At 41.8% G+C, this 13,023-nt stretch overlaps 1 protein-coding gene across 3 annotated transcripts in view; it reads left to right on the top strand.

The window, feature by feature from the left end:
- cdkl5 (cyclin dependent kinase like 5) overlaps nt 1–13,023 on the top strand; it is a 172,021-nt gene that overhangs the window by 80,126 nt on the left and 78,872 nt on the right. For all 3 annotated transcript variants that reach the window (XM_068040382.1, XM_068040383.1, XM_068040384.1), the window contains 2 exons: nt 489–548; nt 11,149–11,239. In XM_068040382.1, the coding sequence (XP_067896483.1) occupies nt 489–548; nt 11,149–11,239 (151 nt within the window). The remainder of the gene's footprint in view (nt 1–488; nt 549–11,148; nt 11,240–13,023) is intronic.

Raw genomic sequence — 13,023 nt, 5'->3', positions numbered from 1 at the left:
CAGCTAACATAGGCACTTCGATATATAAACGATTGATGTAGAGATGGTTGGCCTTTGTTGGCGAGCAGGTCACAGAGTCGGGTATTCATTTTCTTTGATCATAAGTCTAAGCTTTGTCTAACTCAGATCTGATGAGGATAGATTTGGTAGAAATTGATTTGCACTTCCTGCAAAGTTACTGTATTACTGGCCACATTCTTTTAATTCTTTCTCACTAACTTTTTTGTTAACTAGTTAGTATCAAGTGTCTGAGAAACTTGTACAATTAGGATAATTGGAATGTATTCTAGAGATAATTATTTAAAGCCTATGCTGGTCAGTTAGCCATTGTGAATTCAATTTTCTATAATGTTGGTCATCTCTCGAAACAAATTAATTCCACAATAGTTCAGTTCAATTTGATGGGATTAATTTTTCATAACGGTCAGTCAAATGAGATCCTATTCAAAGTCCTGGTTAGCTAACTGTGATAATATGTTCTTTTTTAGACATCAAACCAGAAAACCTTTTAATCAGCCACAATGATATGTTAAAGTTGTGTGATTTTGGTAAGTCATTCATGAACTATTTTTCTGACATTCCACCATATTTAACAAACCCATTGGTTCAATAATTGGGGAATGCAACTACAAAATTCTGGTTATGATATTGTGGATACTAGATCCAATTGTATATAACAGTTTATTAGATGCAGTTGTGAATTTTACCAGATGCTTTTGCATACTGCAGAGCGAGAGTCCACAGCTCATTTAGAATCATAGCTTCCCATTGTGCTGTATTACTCTATTAGGCCCATCGAGTCTGCGCTGGATCTTTGGAAGAGTAATCCAGTTAGTCCCGCTCCTATGCTCTTTTCCTGTGGTCCTGCAATTTTTTTCTCTTTCAATTATTTATCCAATTCCTTTTTGAAGGCTACCATTGAATCTAGTATTCACTACCCTATCAGGCATTGCATTTCATATCCTAAGCATTCAGTGCTGTGAATCAGTGGATACAGGTTCTGTCTATGGACACAATCTATCAAATCTGTCTTTGAAAACCAATCTGATATTTACCAACTTTAAGGGATTTTCAGTCATAGGACTTGCTCATAAAAGGAGTCTGGATTCAGCAAATTGGGTTGATTTATAAAAAAAATTGAGTTATTTTAAACACTGGATTAATTTGTTTAAAAAAATGTCTTGAAACACTTTATTGTTTGTCAGTGATTATCAACTTCCAAAAACACTAAGCTGCTTCAAGTTTAGTTTAAAGAAATGTTTGTGATAGTGATGTGCACATATGCGCAAACTAATTTTGTGGCAAAATTAAGTGGTAATTTTTGAAAGTCTGCACAACATGCACTGTTGGCATGCTTTATTCATATACACCTTCCTGTTCTGCATTCCCCTACCAGATGGGGTATCTGTATTTACCCCATCAAATCCCTTTATCATTTTGAATACCTCAATTAGATCATCCTTCAACCTTCTAAAAAGGGAATACAAGCCAAGTTTGTACAACCTGTGCTCATAATTTAACCTTTAAACGCTATCATTCTGGGGAATATGTGCCGTACCCTCTCCAAGGCCATTTCTCCAGATGGCGTCTTAACAAAGCTTTGCACAAGTGAAGCATGACTTCCTCCCCTTGTATTCCAGCCCTCTTGAAATAAAGGCCAACATTCCATTAGTCTTTCTGATTACTTTTTTGTCATTTGTACACTAGATTTTAATGATTCGAGTACATGAACACCCAAATCCTTTTTCTCCTGCACAGTTCCTACTCTCACAATTAAAAAATTATTCTGATTTACCTTTCTTATGTCCCAAGTAAATGACCTCACACTTCCCCTTTTGAAATTCCATCTGCCATAGTTATGACAACTCGATTAGTCTGCCTGTGTCCCTCTGTAACTTTGCTGCTCCCATCTACACAATTTACTCCTAATTTGGTGCCATCTGCAAACTTGGATGCACATCTCCCTATTCCCTCATCAGAGTCATTGACATATCTTGTGAAAAACTGAGTCCTCAGTACAGATCTCCAGGGAACACCATGCTTGTAATGTGTAACTCTGTAAATAAATATAAAAGTGTTTAAAGATTGGCCCCAGTTCTATCCTTCACCAACTGGCTTTCTGGACTGGAACATGGTAGCGGAGGATGGTTGCCTAAAGTTGAAGGATAGAACTGGAGCTAATCTTTAAACACTCCTATATTTATTTACAGAGTTAAACATTACAAGCATACACCTCCTAACTCAACAACCACAGTTTCAGTCTCTTTTCTGTTTACAGGGATTGAAGTTCATCCCCCCACCTGCATACAATTAAACACAATTAATATACAATTAACTTGTTACATCCTGTCAGAGAACAATCCCTTTATCCTGATGCATTGCTGTGCTGTCACTATCCTGTACTTATTTATTTGTTGTACAACAGTTATTCATTTACCTTTGAGTTCTAACTGATTCACCTTTAATACAGTTACGATGTAATTACAGTTATGATGGATTTAATTTGATTCATTTCAGTTACTTTTATTGCTTAGTTTATTTAGCCTATTTGCCTTTTGTTAATGTCAGTATTCATTTATTTAACTTTTGTTAACTTAAAGCTCCTGCAAAGTGTTTCAGCCTTGTCTCTTATTTATTAATTCTTACTTTTTATAATTTTGTAACCTGTTATATTAGTAAGTATTAAATGGTGATTAAATAATTTAGCACCTGCTTTTGGATGTTTCTTGGTTAATTTCTTTAGTAGCTCCTTCTCCCTCTGCTCTGAATTTCCACTTACATCAAATTCCTGTTTTAGCAGTCCTCACTGTGTTCCTAGCACACTCCCTTAACCAACTCACTCTGCTGTGCTTTCAGCCTGAGCATGGCTCTCGCAAATATCACTCTTTATATACTTCAGTCGCAGACCAGTTTCAACTGGTGTATCAGCCGCCGACCACACAGTTTTGAATTGGCACCTGCTAGTGGCTTACTTGCAGTGGATTGACAGGTAAATAAGCTAAGCCACAGTTTGCTAAAACATAATTAATGTACTTCTTACCCACTGCTATCCACAATTTCTCTGTTACTCATCACTGAATTCCCACTTTCAACAAATTCCTGTTTGAACAGTCTTCCCTATTCCTGACTCACTTTATTACTGGCCCATTCTGCTCTACTCTCAGCACAAACAGCAAATTATAAAGTATCAAATAATCTGTGTTTAATAGCGTTGGCAGAGGGCTGTGTGTTGGCAAGAGCACCCCCAGAGCTCCCTCCTCTTACTCAAATGGTACTATTAGTATGTTCATGTCCATTTGAGTAAGCAGACAAAGCTTCAACAACAAAAACAGAAAATGCTGGAAATTTTCAGCCGGTCAGGCAGCATCTGTGGAGAGAAAAACAGAGCTGACGTTTTAAGTCTGTAATCTTTCATCAGAACTGGCAAAAGTTGGAAATGTAATAGGTTTTGAGCAAGTGAAAGTGGGGAGGGGGAAGAAGAACAAAAGGGAAAGGTCTGTGATTGGGTAGAGGGCAGGAGAGATTAAATGACAAAAGGATTCGTGGTACAAAGCCAAAGGGGGAGTGGTAACGGGAGAAGTAAAGAAACAAAAGAAGTGTCTGGATGAGGTTTTAATGGCAGGATAGCAGCCATCCGAACACAAAGTAAAAGGATTAAGAAAGAAATGGCGGGGTGGGGGGGGGAATGAACCAGGGAAGAAAAAACATGAAAAAAGATAAAAATGGAGGCAGACATTATGATCAAATATTATTGAACTCTATGTTGAATCCGAAGGCTGTAAAGCGTCCATTCAAAAGAGGAGGGGCTGTTCCTCAAGCTTGCGTTGAGCTTCATTGGAACACTGTAGCAGGCCAAGGACAGAAAGGTCAGGGTGGGAGCAAGGTGGAGAATTGAAATTACAAGTTACAGGAAGCTCGAGGTCGCGCTTATGGATGGAATGGAGGTGTTTTGCAAAACAGTCACTCAGTCTGCGCTTAGTCTCCCCAGTGTAGAGGAGACCGCATTGTGAGCAGTGAATCCAGTATACTAAATTGAAAGAAGTACAAGTAAATCGCTGTTTCACTTGGGAGAAGTGTATGAGGCCCTGGACAGTGAGAAGGAAGGAGGTGAAAAGGCAGGTGTTAGGTCTCCTGTGCTTGCATGGAAAGGTGCCATAGGAAAGGATGGAGCTAAAGGAAAGTGGGGGTGGAGGTGTTGGGGTTGGCTGAGGAGTGGGTCAGGGTGTCGCGGAGGGAACGGTCTCTTTGGAATGTTGAAAGAGGAGGGGGAAGATGTGTTTGGTGGTGGCATCATGTTGGAGGTGGCAGAAATGGTTGAGGATGATCCATTGAATATGGAGGCTGGTGGGATGGAAGGTGAGGACAAGGGGAACCCATCATGGTTCTATGAGGGATGGAAAAGGGTAAAGGCAGAAGTGCATGAAATAGATGGGACACGGTTGACGAGCCTATCAACAATGGTGTTGGCGAATGCTCAGTTTAGGAAAAAGACTGCATCGTCCGAACATATGTGATGGAGCCAAAGAACCTGGGACAATGGAATCGAGTCTTTGCATGAAGTGGGGTGTGAGGAACTGTAATCAAGACAGCTATGGGAGTCCATGGGCTGTAGTGAATATTGTGATAGCCTATCCCCAGAAATGCAGACAGAGAAGTCGAAGAAGGGAAGAGTCGAAGATGGACCATGTGAAGGTGAGAGAAGGGTTGAAATTGGAAACAAAGTCAATGAAATTTTCCAGTTTAGGGCGAGAGTAAGAAATGGCACCAATACAGTCATCAATGTACCGGAAGAAGAGGTGAGGGAGGGGGCCTGAGTAGGATTGGAACCAGGAATGTTCCACGTATTCCACAAAAAAGCAGACATAGCTCGGACTTGTGCGGGTACCCACAGCAACACATTTTATTTGGAGGAAGTGAGTGGAGTTGAAAGGGAAGTTGTTCAGTGTGAACAAGTTCAGCCAGGTGGAGGAGGGTGGTGGTGGATGGGGACGGGTTGGACCTCTGTTCAAGGAAGAAGCTGAGAGCGCTCTGACCATCCTGGTGGGTGATGGAGGTGTAGAGGGATTGGACGTCCATGGTGAATAGGAGATGGTGAGGGCCAGGAAACTGGAAACTTAAAGTGACAAAAGTCATCGGAAGAATCAAAGATGTAGGTGGGAAGAGACTGGACAAGGGGAGTAAAAATAGAGTCAAGAAAAGTAGCCAGACCATGGCTTACAAGGGAAATTAGAGATAGCATTAGATCCAAGGTAGAGGCATACAAATTCGCCAGAAAAAACAACAGACCTGAAGATTGGGAGCAGTTTAGAATTCAGCAAAGGAGGACCAAGGGATTGATAAAGAATGGGAAAATAGAATATGAGAGTAAGCTTGCGGGGAACATAAAAACTGACTGTAAAAGTTTCTTTAGGTATGTGAAGAGAAAAAGATTGGTGAAGACAAATGTTAGGTCCCTTACAGTCAGAAACAGGGGACTTGATTATGGAGAACAAAGAAATGGCTGACCAACTAAATGCATATTTTGGTTCTGTCTTCACAAAGGAGGACACAAATATCATACCAGAAATGTTGGGGAACACAGGGTTAAGTGAGAGGGAGGAACTGAAGAAAATCAGTATTAGTAGAGAAATGGTGTTGGGGAAATTGATGGGATTGAAGGCTGATAAATCCCCAGTGCCTGACAATTTACATCCCAGAGTACTTAAGGAAGTGGCCCTAGAAATAGTAGATGCATTGGTGGTCATCTTCCAAGATTCTATAGACTCTGGAACAGTTCCTACAGATTGGAGGGTAGCTAATGTAACCCCACTATTTAAAAAGGGAGGTAGAGAGAAAACAGGGAATTCTAGACCAGTCAGCCTGGCGTCGGTAGTGGGAAAAATTCTAGAGTCCGTTATCTAAGATTTTATATCAGAGCACTTGGAGAACAGCGGCAGAATCGGACAGTTAGCATGGATTTATGAAAGGGAAATCATGCTTGACAAATATACTAGAATTCTTCGAGGATCTAACTAGTAGAGTTGATGAGGGGGAGCCAGTGGATATGGTTTATTTGGATTTTCAGAAGGCTTTTGGTAAAGTCCCACATAAGAAATTAGCGTGTAAAATTCAAGTGCATGGGATTGGGGATAGTGTATTGCGATGGATAGAAAATTGGTTGGCAGACAGGAAACAGAGTAGGAATAAACGGGTCTTTTTCTGAATGGCAGGCAGTGACTTGTGGGGTACCGCAGGGATTGGTGCTAGGACCCTAGCTATTCACAATATATATTAATGATTTAGATGAGGGCACTAAATGTAATATCTCCAAATTTGCAGATGACACAAAACTGGGTGGGAGGGTGAGTTGTGAGGAGGATGCAGAGAGGTTTCAGGGTGATTTGGACATGTTGAGTGAGTGGGCAAATGCATGGCAGATGCAGTATAATGTGGATAAATGTGAGGTTATCCACTTTGGTAGCAAAAACAGGAAGGCAGATTATTATCTGACTGGCTATAAACTGAGAGAGGGGAATATGCAACAAGACCTGGGTGTTCTCGTACACCAGTTGCGGAAGGTAAGCAACAGGCGGTAAAAAAGGCAGATGGTATGTTGGCCTTCATAGCGAGAGGATTCGAGTACAGGAGCAGGGATGTCTTGCTGCAATTATACAGGGCCTTGGTGAGACCTCTTCTTTTTTGGGCCTCCTTATCTCGAGAGACAATGGATACGCGCCTGGAGGTGGTCAGTGGTTTGTGAAGCAGCGCCTGGAGTGGCTATAAAGGCCAATTCTGGAGTGACAGGCTCTTCCACAGGTGCTGCAGAGAAATTTGTTTGTTGGGGCACACCTGGAATATTTTGTGCAGTTTTGGTCTCCTTATCTGAGGAAGGATGCTCTTGCTATTAGAGGGAATGCAGCGAAGGTTTACCAGACTGATTCCTGGGATGGTGGGACTGACGTATGAGGAGAGATTGAGTCGGTTAGGATTATATTCACTGGAGTTCAGAAGAGTGAGGGGGGATCTCATAGAAACCTATAAAATTCTAACAGGACTTGACAGGGTAGATGCAGGAAGGATGATCCCGATGGTGGGGGAGTCCAGAACCAGGGGTCATAGTCTAAGTATACGGGGTAAACCTTTCAGGACTGAGATGAGGAGAAATTTCTTCACCCAGAGAGTGTTGAGCCTGTGGAATTCGCTACCACAGAAAGCAGTTGAGGCCAAAACATTGCATGTTTTCAAGAAGGAGTTAGATAGAGCTCTTGGGGCGAAAGGAATCAAAGGATATGTGGGGAAAGCGGGAACAGGTTACTGAGTTGGATGATCAGCCATGATCATAATGAATGGCGGAGCAGGCTCGAAGGGCCGAATGGCCTACTCCTGCTCCTATTTTCTATGTTTCTATAGGAAGAAATCAGTTTTGTGGGGCAGGAACAGACTGCAACAATGGGTCTACCTTGGATAGTCTTGTTTGTGGATTTTGGGAAGGAGGTAGAAGCGGGCTGTGCGGGTTTGGGGAACTCTGAGCTTGAATGCCATGAAGGGAAGCTCTCCAGAGCAGATGAGGTCAGTGACAATCCTGGATACAATGGCTTGATGATCAGTAGTGGGGTCGTGGTCCAGGGGGAAGTAGGAGGAAATGTCATAGAGTTGGCTTCAGTCTAAAAGTTGGCACCTTTCACAATGTAGCAATTCCACAGAATGCAATGAAGTGAAGAAGATACCTGTTGCTGTGCAGCAAGCAGAAAGATGAAGTACTTAGTTTCTTCAGTTTTTTGAAGGATCCCGCTTCTAGATTTCACTACTATGTGATTTGAAACTAAGCCAGTTGCAGAGTTATGAGATAGTTTTGTTGTGTCTTTAGAAATTATTTGTTTTGATTGTTGGAGAAAAATAATTTTCTGTTTGCTTTGAATGTAAAGGAGTATACTTGTGCGGCTGATAAATTTGAAATGGATGGTTTCAATTCTAGTCTTGTCCTCAGTTGCTTGAAGCCTCATGCTCTGTTAGAAAAGATACTGGCTGGCCTAACACATTTACATGGTGGCATGCGTTTCTTCATATAAAATGCTTCACCGTATGCTGAAATGACAGCCCTTCATGGATTTGCATCTCTCTGCCTCTCAATCTCCGCAGCCTTTCATCTTTGCAATAATTCATAATGTCAGTAGGGATAACTTAGGATGTGTGTCGAAAGTCGGATATGGAGGGAATGGATTTGAGGCACTTTTCAGCCTAGGAAGCAGTCAGCAGTCACTTGGTAAGATTCCAACATCCTGACTGTTGGATGTCCATGTAACTAAGGGGAGGGAGAAAAGGAGAAAATTTTATTGAGAAAATTTCACAGCTGCACCAGACATCATTGGAAATGCATGCAGCGTGTCAGAAAAGAGCAGCGATTAAAGTTAATTTAGCAAGTTTCCATTTAACATAGGAGCAGGAGTAGGCCATTCAGCCCATTGAGCCTGCTCTGCCATTCATTATGATCATGGCTGATCATCCACTTCGATGCCTTTTCCCACACCGTCCCCATATCCCTTTATGTCGTTAGTATTTAGAAATCTGTCGATCTCTGCTTTAAACATACTCAATGACTGAGCTTCTACAGACCTCTGGGGTAGAGAATTCCAAAGATTCACAACTTTCTGAGTAAAGAAATTTCTCCTCATCTCGGTCCTAAGTGGCTTCCCCCTTATTTTGAAATTGTGTCCCCAGGTTCTAGGCTCCCCAACCAGGGGAAACATCTTACCTGCATCTACCCTGTCTATCCCTTTAAGTATTTTGTAGGTTTCAATGAGATCACCCCTCATTCTTTGAAACTCTGGACAATACAGGTCCAGTTTCCCCATTCTCTCTTCATAGGATAGTCTTGGCATCCCGTAAAGAAGGAAGATATTCAGTGTTCCACGTTAAGGAATAATTTGCTTTTCAGCAATGGCTTAATGTATTTGGCAGCCTGATGAGTTGCTGCTGGTGCTATGGGCACTTTAAAGCATACTTTTTTTCCCTGGCCAGTGCCCAAAACAATTAAATGGCAAGGAATGTGAAATCCTTATAGCAGCAATTTTACTGTGATATTTTATTCCTCTTCATCAATTTTCTCTCTTTCCTTCTCTTGAAGGAATTGACTTTTTGCCAGGTTATGGTTCCATGGTTACTAGGCATCCTTTGTCATTATGCCCAAGTGTCCAGTAATTGAACCTGGAACCTTACTGGTCTGTTTGGCATGGGTATTTGCTAGTTAATCTTGCTGAAATATTAGGGAAGCTCATTCCTTTGTGGCTTAAATCAAAGTATCCTGAGCAGAGTTCGGTACTCATAGTAATTAACCATTTCAATATTTTATTATTTACACTGGATGGACATATAACTGCAAATAGTTATCTTTTACTTTTTCCCCTTTTGCCATGTGTTCATCCTTCCAATTTATTCTTCTGATTAATCTGTAGCTCTGTGCTGTCTTTGGTTGGAGGCAAATTTGGTCAACCCATTCTGCTGACTTCTCCATGGCCATCATTACTACAACCACAGTTACTGATCTGTCAGAGTGAATGATATGTGAATACTTTTCTGCATGTTTCTCCTACAAGTACCTTTTAGTTTCATCCAACTTGAATTTAATTGGTTTGGTGCCTTTGTGACAATATCAGTGCCATTGATGACCTTCATTCTGATTCCAGACATACAAGATTGTCACTATATGCAGAGATGTTCTGTTGGAGTTTAATTAAACTCTTCACTTAGAGCAGAATTGTCAAACCTTTTGGAGCTTTGGCCAGTTCTCCCATCTTCCACCCTACGTAAGCTTTTTTAAAATTCATTCATGGGATGTGGGCATCGCTGGCAAAGCCAGCATTTGTTGCCCATCCCTAATTGCCCTTGAACAACTGAGTGGCTTGATAGGCCATTTCAGAGGGCAGTTAAGAGTCAAACACATTGCTGCGGGTCTGGAGTCACATATAGGCCAGACCAGGGAGGGACGGCAGATTTCCTTCCCTGAAGGACATTAGTGAACCAGTTGGGTTTTTACAACAATTGATAGTTTCATGGCATCATTACTGAGACTAGCTTTCAACTCCAGATTTTTATTAGTGAATTGAATTTAAATTCCAGCTGCTGTGGTAGGATTTACCCCATGTCCCCAGGGCATTAGCCTGGGCTTTGGGATTACTAGTCCAATGGCATTACTACTGTGCCACCATCTCCCCATGAGTTTGTGCTGATCCAAACTCTGCAGTCTGTATCTTAGTTGCTCAAGTCTCATTCATTCATCACATCTGTGCTTGCTGACCTACATTGATTCCTGGTCTAAAAATTTCAGTATCCTTAACTCGTTTGCAAATTCCTCCATGGCCTCTCCTTATTTCTCCTTCAGCCCTACAAGCCATCATGATCTCTGCACTCCTCCAATTTTGGCCCCTTGCACAGCCCCGATCTTAATTGCTCCACCATTGGTGACCATGCTTTCAGCTGCCTTAGCCCTAAACTTTGAAATTCCTTCCCTACGTTTGTCTGTCACTCCACCTGTCCTCCTTTAAGATGCTCTGAAAGACCTACTTTGACCGAGCTTTTGGTCATCTGCCTGATATCTCCTACTGTGGCGCAGTGTCAAAAACTTTTATTGATAACACTCTTGTTAAGCGCCTTGGGATGTTTTTCTACATTGAAGTGCAAGTTATTGTCGACCCCTATACATGTAAAAAAATGAAACCCCCATACATGTAGAAAGTGATTCCATACACAATATGTAGAACCCCCATAATAAAAATTAGATTCTCATATATGCAAAATGTGAGACTCCCAAAAATAAGGCCACCTGTATCGCAACTCCTCTTTCTCTCTTAGCTTCCAATCCTGTCCCACCACACCTCTCATCTGCCCAAAAGAAAGTCAAGTTTTGACTAAAATATATCATATTCAATGAGAGTAAATGCATGAAAAGTGACTTTTGAGAATGAATAAGACTACAAATTCTCTTCAGAAAACTTGTAGGAAAAGGTTTTGCAGTTGGCAACTGCAATTACATTTTACTGAAATCCTAATGACAACCCTAAATTATTTTTTCAGAAAATTGCTTTTATATGGAGGCTTGGAATTTTTAGGCATTAAATATTTTTCTTTGCTAAGACATAATATACTCATGTTTTTGGCTTTCTACAATAACAGGATTTGCTCGGAACTTGTCAGAGGGCAGCAATGCGAATTACACAGAATATGTTGCCACTAGGTGGTATCGTTCACCTGAGCTACTACTTGGGTAAGTTGTTGAGCTGCTACACAGTTGTCAATTGGAAGATTGTTGTAAAATATCAAATTGCTTCAGTGGGCTTGTTAAAAATGAAATGAGCACAAATTGAAATTACCTGAAGTATTTGAAAACCCAGTGAGTTATTCTCAGATTCACTAAAAAGTGAATCCTTTGAGGATTATAATAAAAACAGCAAGTGCTGGTAATATTCAGCAGGTCTGGTAGCATCTGTGGAGAGAGAAACCGAGGTAACATTTCAGGTCGATGATCTTTCATCAGAACTGGCTAAGGTTAGAAATGTAATAGGTTTTGAGCAAGCGAAAGGGGGATGAGGAACAAAAGGGAAGGTTTGTGATAAATGACAAATGTCATGGAATAAATGGCAAAGGGAGTGGTAATAGTTGCAGTAAAAGACAAAGCATTTGTCCAGAGAGAGTGTTAATGGTAGAATAATGAACTACTCTGTCTGAAAGCAAAAACATGCAAAACAAATTTAAGACCAGGTCAAGATCTGAAATTGTTGAACTCAATGTTGAGTTCAGAGGACTGTAAGGTGCCTAATATGAAGATGAGGTGCCGTTCTTAATTTCTCCACTCCTCTAACTCAGTCTAACCTGTCTCCCTCTGAACTTGCTGCACTGCATTCTCTCAGGTCTAACCCTGACATTGTGGTCAAACCTGTTGATAAGGGTGGTGCTGTTGTTGTCTGCAAGGTAGAGGTCGGTACGCCAGACAACAGTTGACAGGGCCATCGACCGTGCCTGTTCCATTTCCCACACTTCTGCTCTCACGCTTTTCCCTTCCTCCCAGAACCGCAACAGGGTTCCCCGAGTCCTCATTTTCCACCCCACCTGTCTCCACATCCAAAGGATCATCCTCCGACATTTCCACTACCTCCAGCATGACGCCACCACCAAACACATTGTCTCCTCCCCTCCCCTGTCAGCATTCCAAAGCGACTGTTCCCTCCACAACAACCTGGTCTACTACTTCATCACCCCAACACCTCGTCCCCTTCCCACAGCATCTTCCCATGCAATCGCAGGAGTTGTAACACCTGCCCTTTTACCTCCTCTTTCCTCACCATCCAAGGCTCCAAACACTCCTTCCAGGTGAAGCAGCGATTTACTTGTACTACTTTCAGTTTATACTGTATTGGTCTCCTCGACACTGGGGAGACCAAACGCAAATTGGGTGACCGTTTGTGGAACACCTCTGCTCAGTTCACAACCATTACCCCAAGCTTCCAGTTGCTTGACATTTCAGTTCACCACCTTGCTCTCATGCCCACATTTCTGTCCTCTGCCTGCTGCAGTGCTCCAGTGAAGCTCAATGCAAGCTCGAGGAACAGCACCTCATCTTCTAGTTAGGCCCCCTACAGCCTATTGGACTCAACATTGAGTTCTACAGTTTCAGCCCATAACCCGATCGTTAACTTGTTATTGATGTTTTTGCTTTTGGACAAAGCAGTTCATTATTCTGCTATTAACACACTCTCTGGACAAATGATTTGTCTTATACTACATTTATTACCTCTGTCTTTGCCATTTGTTCCATGACATCTTTGTCATTTAATCTCTCCTGCCCTCTGCCCTATCACAGACCATCCCCTTTGTTCCTCTTTCCCCCGCCCCCTTTCACTTGCTCCAAGCCTATGACATTTCTAACCTTTGCCAGTTCTGATGAAAGGTCATCGGCCTGCAACATTAACTCTGTTTCTCTCTCCACAGATGCTGTCAGACCTGCTGAATATTTCCAGCACTTTGTTTTTATTTCAGATTTCCAGCATTTGC

Source organism: Heterodontus francisci, chromosome 10 (genome assembly GCF_036365525.1).
Source record: "Heterodontus francisci isolate sHetFra1 chromosome 10, sHetFra1.hap1, whole genome shotgun sequence".
Taxonomy (NCBI): Eukaryota; Metazoa; Chordata; class Chondrichthyes; order Heterodontiformes; family Heterodontidae; genus Heterodontus; species Heterodontus francisci.
Note: the sequence above shows the minus strand (reverse complement) of the source record. Positions and strands in the feature narration are given on the sequence as shown.